At 53.4% G+C, this 9018-nt stretch overlaps 1 protein-coding gene across 1 annotated transcript in view; it reads left to right on the plus strand.

Moving 5' to 3' along the window:
• LOC108803156 (lysyl oxidase homolog 3-like) overlaps positions 1-9018 on the plus strand; it is a gene marked incomplete at its 3' end in the record, with an annotated part of 35083 nt that overhangs the window by 10566 nt on the left and 15499 nt on the right. The window contains exons 6-10 of the mRNA XM_018574993.1: positions 5077-5127; positions 6487-6721; positions 6809-6853; positions 8057-8344; positions 8432-8612. Of these exons, the coding sequence (XP_018430495.1) occupies positions 5077-5127; positions 6487-6721; positions 6809-6853; positions 8057-8344; positions 8432-8612 (800 nt within the window). The remainder of the gene's footprint in view (positions 1-5076; positions 5128-6486; positions 6722-6808; positions 6854-8056; positions 8345-8431; positions 8613-9018) is intronic.

The raw sequence follows: 9018 nt of genomic DNA on the forward strand, positions 1-9018 counted from the left end.
TCGAGGGCAGGCCTCCTCATACCTCCCTCACAGGCCAGGCGAGGACTCCTCATACCTCCCTCACAGGCCAGGCGAGGACTCCTCAGACCTCCCTCACAGGCCAGCTTAGGACTTCTCAGACCTCCCTCACAGGCCAGGCGAGGACTTCTCAGACCTCCCTCACAGTCCAGGTTAGGACCCTTCAGACCTCCCTCACAGGCCAGGCGAGGACTCCTCAGACCTCCCTCACAGGCCAGGCGAGGACTCCTCAGACCTCCCTCACAGACCAAATTAGGACTCCTCAGACCTCCCTCACAGGCCAGGTTAGGAGTCCTCAGACTTCCCTCACAGGCCAGGTTAGGACTCCTCAGACCTCCCTCACAAGCCAGATTAGGACTCCTCAGACCTCCCTCAAAGGGCAGGTTAGGACTCCTCAGACCTCCCTCACATACCAGATTAGGACTCCTCAGACCTCCCTCACAGGCCAGGTTAGGACTCCTCAGACCTCCCTCAAAGGCCAGGTTAGGACTCCTCAGACTTCCATCACAGGCCAGATTAGGACTCCTCAGACCTCCCTGAGAGGCCAGGTTAGGACTCTTCAGACCTCCCTCACAGGCCAGATCAGGACTCCTCAGACCTCCCTCACAGGCCAGGCGAGGACTCCTTAGACCTCCCTCACAGGCCAGGCGAGGACTCCTCAGACCTCCCTCACAGGCCAGGCGAGGACTCCTCAGACCTCCCTCACAGGCCAGGCGAGGACTCCTCAGACCTCCCTCACAGGCCAGGTGAGGACTCCTCAGACCTCCCTCACAGGCCAGACGAGGACTCCTCAGACCTCCCTCACAGACCAGATTAGGACTCCTTAGACCTCCCTCACAGGCCAGGAGAGGACTCCTCAGACCTCCCTCCCAGGCTTCTGGGGTTAGGGTTAGGCAAACAGAGGCAAACAGAGGCAAACAGGGAAACCCAACGATCCCAGAAGAAGGCTGAGGCAAACAGAGAGACCCAACGATCCCAGAAGAAGGCAGTTCCTCACTGCTATGGTATGAGGAAACCTGCTGTGTAACAAGGGACTCTTTGACTCCTCAGACTGTTGTAAATAAGAGGGTTGATGGGCTATGTAGGGCGCCCAGACTCTGGTGCTTTGTGAAGGAAGGCAGATGAATAAAGCATAAGTCAGACTTCTGTCTATTTGGGAATCTTGAGTCTGGCCAGGAGAAGAGAAGGAGAGTCCTGTGGCCAAAAGAAGAGAAGGAGGGTCCTCTGGCCAGGAGAAGAGAAGGTGGGTCCTCTGGCCAGGAGACAGGACAGGAAGTGGAATGTGATGGAGGCATGAGGTGCTCTGTGTTGTATGCCTCGGATATAATCCAGAAATATATTTCCTGCCTCCTCTGTACAGAGGCTGCTCAGTGTCCAGCGGTCACATGGCTCCAGAGGTGGAAAATACTTTCATTACATCGGCAGCATACAGAATGAGATTTCTTCTCTGGCTCGATTCCCGGAATGTGAATGGAAAAATCTGCCGAATCCTCAACAAGTCACCATCCGGCCAGAACACCAAAACAGAGCAACAGTCACCGCAGAAGTCCAAACCTCCTCCACAGCGGCCAACTCTTCTGTCATCCACATCCTTGGATTCAGATTCCATAGCTGGTCATAATCCCGCAGGTAACACTGCAGAAAGCATTTCATGAGGCAGCTAACAGAAAGCCCCTCCCCCACTAAAATCTGCATATAATGGGCACACACAGAGGACAGACAGACACAAACCCAACAACAGTGACCCTCCGTGTTGTCCTGACAACGTCTGAACATTGTGAGCTGCACAGAGAGGGGATTGGGTGGCAGGGCTGCCATTTGGAAACACTTCGAGGCCACCATGCCAAAGAGGCATAAAAGCGGCATGAGGAGCTCCAAGCAATGGAAGAGTCATGTGCCCGTCCTACATCTGGCTGGAGATCACCCCTCGGCCTTCAATGTCCTCAGTCACTGCTAAACACTGCAGGAAATGGCAAATGGTTTGGCTCTGACTTCTCCAATTGCACGTCATGGTCCTACCATGGTAAAAAGTCTGTCCCAGGTGCATTCTGGGGTGTATAATATAAGGCTGTTTCATGAATTCAGAGGCTTCCAGGGATCACCACATCCAAATATCACTGAAACTTTATGGGAAGCTGAGGACCTCCAAGTCCACCGGGAACTCCAAGTCCACGGGGACCTCCAAGTCCAAAGGGGACCTCCAAGTCCACGGGGGCACCTCCGGCTCCTTCATCCTGCGGAGAGCTAGAAGCACGCAGTTCTGGGCTCGCACATCAGCATTCCCAGAAGAATGGAAGCCGTTCTGGAGACAGCGGGTTGGAATGTCTCATTATCGGTCTGTAGATAGGGATTCCTGTCCACCCCTGTGAATGGTATGAACACGTATGGAGTATATTTGTAGTATGTCAGACAAGACCGGTCTTATCGGACCTTCTGACCTTTTCTCCAAGGACCCAGTGACTTTGATCTCTGCGTTATACTCTGCGTCCCGGTCTCTAATCTCAGCATTATTTTCTTACAGACGTGTGAAGAAACAAACCGCTTCTAAAAGGGTCTCCAAGGTGGCGGCTTCCAGGCCCAGGTATCTGGGAGAGTTTATTCCAAAGATCTCCTCCCCCGAGAGGAACCGAGAATAAACTTCTCATTCTAAACACTCTTCTATCCCGATTCATCCTATTATTAATGGCTGTGCGTGCTCTGTGCATCCCTCAGTCGCCTACTAGACACCTCCTCTGTCCTGACACCTCCTCTGTCCTGACACCTGCTCTGTCCTGACACCTGCTCTGTCCTGACACCTCCTCTGTCCTGACACCTCCGCTGTCCTGACACCTGCTCTGTCCTAACACCTCCCCTGTCCTGACCCCTCCCCTGTCCTGACCCCTCCCCTGTCCTGACCCCTCCCCTGTCCTGACCCCTCCCCTGTCCTGACCCCTCCCCTGTCCTGACCCCTCCCCTGTCCTGACCCCTCCCCTGTCCTGACCCCTCCCCTGTCCTGACCCCTCCCCTGTCCTGACCCCTCCCCTGTCCTGACCCCTCCCCTGTCCTGACCCCTCCCCTGTCCTGACCCCTCCCCTGTCCTGACCCCTCCCCTGTCCTGACCCCTCCCCTGTCCTGACCCCTCCCCTGTCCTGACCCCTCCCCTGTCCTGACACCTCCCCTGTCCTGACACCTCCCCTGTCCTGCTGTCTGTCTGTGTATTCTCGTCTCTAAGGTGGGTTAGTATTGCTGTTCTCCTAATGTCCTCTCAGTCGGTGTATATGGGGGAGTCCTGCTTCTTCTCCTGCCCATTGGGTGACTATCTTATGAACACTAGACCCGGAGGCCTGTCCTCCTGTGCCCATTGGGGGACTATCTTATGAACACTAGACCCGGAGGCCTGTCCTCCTGTGCCCATTGGGGGACTATCTTATGAACACTAGACCCGGAGGCCTGTCCTCCTGTGCCCATTGGGGGACTATCTTATGAACACTAGACCCGGAGGCCTGTCCTCCTGTGCCCATTGGGGGACTATCTTATGAACACTAGACCCGGAGGCCTGTCCTCCTGTGCCCATTGGGGGACTATCTTATGAACACTAGACCCGGAGGCCTGTCCTCCTGTGCCCATTGGGGGACTATCTTATGAACACTAGACCCGGAGGCCTGTCCTCCTGTGCCCATTGGGGGACTATCTTATGAACACTAGACCCGGAGGCCTGTCCTCCTGTGCCCATTGGGGGACTATCTTATGAACACTAGACCCGGAGGCCTGTCCTCCTGTGCCCATTGGGGGACTATCTTATGAACACTAGACCCGGAGGCCTGTCCTCCTGTGCCCATTGGGGGACTATCTTATGAACACTAGACCCGGAGGCCTGTCCTCCTGTGCCCATTGGGGGACTATCTTATGAACACTAGACCCGGAGGCCTGTCCTCCTGTGCCCATTGGGGGACTATCTTATGAACACTAGACCCGGAGGCCTGTCCTCCTGTGCCCATTGGGGGACTATCTTATGAACACTAGACCCGGAGGCCTGTCCTCCTGTGCCCATTGGGGGACTATCTTATGAACACTAGACCCGGAGGCCTGTCCTCCTGTGCCCATTGGGGGACTATCTTATGAACACTAGACCCGGAGGCCTGTCCTCCTGTGCCCATTGGGGGACTATCTTATGAACACTAGACCCGGAGGCCTGTCCTCCTGTGCCCATTGGGGGACTATCTTATGAACACTAGACCCGGAGGCCTGTCCTCCTGTGCCCATTGGGGGACTATCTTATGAACACTAGACCCGGAGGCCTGTCCTCCTGTGCCCATTGGGGGACTATCTTATGAACACTAGACCCGGAGGCCTGTCCTCCTGTGCCCATTGGGGGACTATCTTATGAACACTAGACCCGGAGGCCTGTCCTCCTGTGCCCATTGGGGGACTATCTTATGAACACTAGACCCGGAGGCCTGTCCTCCTGTGCCCATTGGGGGACTATCTTATGAACACTAGACCCGGAGGCCTGTCCTCATGTGCCCATTGGGTGACTATCTTAGGAACACTAGACCCAGAGGCCTGTCCTCGCCCGTTGGTTAATGAACCCTTGATTGGTTGCCCCGGGCACTTGATCTCATTCCACAGTTCTGCATTCCATCTTTAGATACACCAGTCTGGTGGCTGTCACATATCTTCTCCGGGCTCTTCTCTGCCTTCTTAGTGTTTCATTTCTACACACACTTGTGTCATATGAGGAAAGGACTAAAGCCGACCTGGCTGAGAAGATGTTGTGATGGAGATCTGACTCATTGTAAAGATTTAGTATCAGCAAATCATTTCATGGTCAGGGCAAGTAAATGGTACGTGGTTGCCTCCGCTGTGACGGGGAACTAACGTGACGCTAAGCACGAGCAATGGGGGGGATTTCTACAGCTAGGGATCTATGGAACTTCTGAGAACGAGGCCTTCAGCCAATGAGTTCAAGTAGAATTCAGGACTAATTTTCCTAGCTAAGCCTCATCTGTCAGCCAATGAGCCAGCAGCAATCTTGTGTCATATTCGGTGGTTTGTGATTAGATGATGTTTGTCCGACAGATCCTCTCCTAGCCAAGAACCCAAAAAGAAGGAGCTGAAAAACGGCAACAGGTAACCGGCCAGTCCCTCTGTGTCGTGGTGTTGGGATGTGGTGGGGGATGGGTGTGTTATGTTATATGCTACCCTTGTAGAGTCAGTGATTGCATGCGGTGGGGGAGAGGTGACTCCTGGGGTGTCATGTGGTCTGCTTGCATTGTTATGTTGGTAGTGGGAGGCGGGGCGGTTACTTGTGCGTCATATGGTCTGCCGGAGTCATGGTGGGGGCTCTGCAGTTTATAGATGTCATGTGGTCTGCTCGCCTTGTGGTGGTGGGATCTGGTGGGTGGCTGTCCATTTTCTGGGGTGTCATGTGATACTGATCTTGTGGTTTTGGTGGTGGGAATTGATGGGGGGGTTGTCTAGTTTCTCAGTTGTCCTATTGACTTTGTTCGAGTGCCATGTGGTCTACTGATCCTCTGGTGTTGGGATGTGGTGGGGGGTTCTGAAGTTTCTGGGGTGCCAGGTGGTCTTGTGAGTGTGATGTGGGGGGGCGGTGGCTTCTGAAGTTTCTAGAATGTCTTCTCTGAGACCTCAACGGACATCTGAGTGTAGATTCAGGACTTTGACCAGGGGCAGCCAAACTCCGGCCCTCCAGTTGTGATGAAACTACAAATCCCATGATGCATCTCTCTCCGGGAGTCATGTCTGTAGCTGTGAGAATCTTGCAATGCCTCATGGGATTTGTAGTTCCACCACAGCTGGAGGGGCGGAGTTTGGCTACCCCTGTCTTAGACTGTCTTCTCTGAGGGCTCAGTGGACATCTGAGTGTGGATTCAGGACTCGGACCGTCTTCTCTGATTCCATTCGATCTCCTTGTACTTGATCAATACCATTGATTTCCATGTCAGATTGTAGCTTGGTGGAAAGGGGTTCATATTGCCGTGAGGTTGCCATGTGAACGGCCATCAGATTAACAGCCATTAATAGTAAATGCTGAAGAACATGACCTCATTGGGCGTGATGGCGGTTCCTCTCATCATGTGTAACACGGAACCGTTATTGTGTCACCACAATGAGCCTCCATTCCCGGGACTTTATCAGTCAGCATTGTATTGGGCACCCCCAGGGCTGGTGGTGTCCATACTCGTTGAGGTCAGACGACTCTGCTGGAGCCCATACTTCAGGTTCATGAGAAGCCATAGTGAGCGGAGCCTCCGTTCCCCTGACTATGGACGGTTGGGCAGTGCGGTCTCCTCTGCCGATTCTTTCTTCCACCATAAAACGCGTCTTCTGAGATACAAACTTGTCTGTTGCCTTTTCAGCCAATGTCCTGCCAGGAAGAAGATTCTTCTTTGTGGGGTGATATCGGTGACGGGAGAGCCGCCTCGGTTGGCCCGCGTCCTTTACACACGGTCTCGTTCTGTTTCACAGGTTGTACATGGGGAGGCAGAAGCCATCTTTCCGCGTACACTCGGTGAAGTGCGGCGGCACTGAAGTTCACCTATCTCTCTGTCCCTTTGAGTTCTACAAAGAGAACAGTACAGACGCCTGCCAAGATGGAGCCCCGGTTGTGATCAGTTGCACGGTTGGACCGGCCTTTGTGGGTCATGGAACTCCGGCACAGGCAACCATGAAGAAGAAGAAGGTGTCACAGCAGCAGCGTGAGGTCAGTCGGTGGTCTCCAATGGGCCGGAATTCATGAATCTACCGAAGGAAGAGTACTAGCCATGTTTATCCATCCTTGTCATTGTAGGAGATCATCCGGCTGAAGGGAGGCTCTCGTCCAGGAAAGTGTGATGTGGGGGGGCGGTGGCTTCTGAAGTTTCTAGAATGTCTTCTCTGAGACCTCAACGGACATCTGAGTGTAGATTCAGGACTTTGACCAGGGGCAGCCAAACTCCGGCCCTCCAGTTGTGATGAAACTACAAATCCCATGATGCATCTCTCTCCGGGAGTCATGTCTGTAGCTGTGAGAATCTTGCAATGCCTCATGGGATTTGTAGTTCCACCACAGCTGGAGGGGCGGAGTTTGGCTACCCCTGTCTTAGACTGTCTTCTCTGAGGGCTCAGTGGACATCTGAGTGTGGATTCAGGACTCGGACCGTCTTCTCTGATTCCATTCGATCTCCTTGTACTTGATCAATACCATTGATTTCCATGTCAGATTGTAGCTTGGTGGAAAGGGGTTCATATTGCCGTGAGGTTGCCATGTGAACGGCCATCAGATTAACAGCCATTAATAGTAAATGCTGAAGAACATGACCTCATTGGGCGTGATGGCGGTTCCTCTCATCATGTGTAACACGGAACCGTTATTGTGTCACCACAATGAGCCTCCATTCCCGGGACTTTATCAGTCAGCATTGTATTGGGCACCCCCAGGGCTGGTGGTGTCCATACTCGAGAAGATTCTAGAATGTCTTCTCTGAGGGCTCAGTGGACATCTGAGTGTGGATTCAGGACTCGGACCGTCTTCTCTGATTCCATTCGATCTCCTTGTACTTGATCAATACCATTGATTTCCATGTCAGATTGTAGCTTGGTGGAAAGGGGTTCATATTGCCGTGAGGTTGCCATGTGAACGGCCATCAGATTAACAGCCATTAATAGTAAATGCTGAAGAACATGACCTCATTGGGCGTGATGGCGGTTCCTCTCATCATGTGTAACACGGAACCGTTATTGTGTCACCACAATGAGCCTCCATTCCCGGGACTTTATCAGTCAGCATTGTATTGGGCACCCCCAGGGCTGGTGGTGTCCATACTCGTTGAGGTCAGACGACTCTGCTGGAGCCCATACTTCAGGTTCATGAGAAGCCATAGTGAGCGGAGCCTCCGTTCCCCTGACTATGGACGGTTGGGCAGTGCGGTCTCCTCTGCCGATTCTTTCTTCCACCATAAAACGCGTCTTCTGAGATACAAACTTGTCTGTTGCCTTTTCAGCCAATGTCCTGCCAGGAAGAAGATTCTTCTTTGTGGGGTGATATCGGTGACGGGAGAGCCGCCTCGGTTGGCCCGCGTCCTTTACACACGGTCTCGTTCTGTTTCACAGGTTGTACATGGGGAGGCAGAAGCCATCTTTCCGCGTACACTCGGTGAAGTGCGGCGGCACTGAAGTTCACCTATCTCTCTGTCCCTTTGAGTTCTACAAAGAGAACAGTACAGACGCCTGCCAAGATGGAGCCCCGGTTGTGATCAGTTGCACGGTTGGACCGGCCTTTGTGGGTCATGGAACTCCGGCACAGGCAACCATGAAGAAGAAGAAGGTGTCACAGCAGCAGCGTGAGGTCAGTCGGTGGTCTCCAATGGGCCGGAATTCATGAATCTACCGAAGGAAGAGTACTAGCCATGTTTATCCATCCTTGTCATTGTAGGAGATCATCCGGCTGAAGGGAGGCTCTCGTCCAGGAGAAGGCCGCGTGGAAGTCTTAAGGAAGGGAGAATGGGGAACGGTGTGTGATGACCGATGGGACCTCCAAGCCGCCAGTGTGGTGTGTAGACAGCTGGGCTTCGGAAGTGCCAAAGAGGCTTTAACAGGGGCAAGAATGGGGCAAGGTGAGTGACTGCGAGGATCTGACACTAGTCATCATAAGACACTTCCGGGAGTGCGGCATTGCTGGTCCCCCATCATGCTTTGTGGCCCCTCCTTCCAGCTCTTATGTCACAACTGTGTCCTGTAGTGGTGTAGCAGCCATCAGGAGGAACCACAGAGCATGGCGGGCAATGGGCGAGGGGGAGTATAAAGGAGACACAGTAACCTTGGGTTGGGGGGTCAATGGAGAGTTTGACCCAAATTCTAACTGCCCCCCGAAACATACCAGGACACATACCCTGCAGAAAAGAAATAGACCCACACCATGACAACGTCTGTCCTAAATAACAAGTTCAGGTAAGGGGAGTATAGGGGGCGTATAGGGGGCGTATAGGGGGCGTATAGGGGGCGTATAGGGGGAGTATAGGG

The sequence above is a fragment of the Nanorana parkeri genome, unplaced genomic scaffold (genome assembly GCF_000935625.1).
Source record: "Nanorana parkeri isolate BGI_ZX_2015 unplaced genomic scaffold, ASM93562v1 scaffold3449, whole genome shotgun sequence".
Taxonomy (NCBI): domain Eukaryota; kingdom Metazoa; phylum Chordata; class Amphibia; order Anura; family Dicroglossidae; genus Nanorana; species Nanorana parkeri.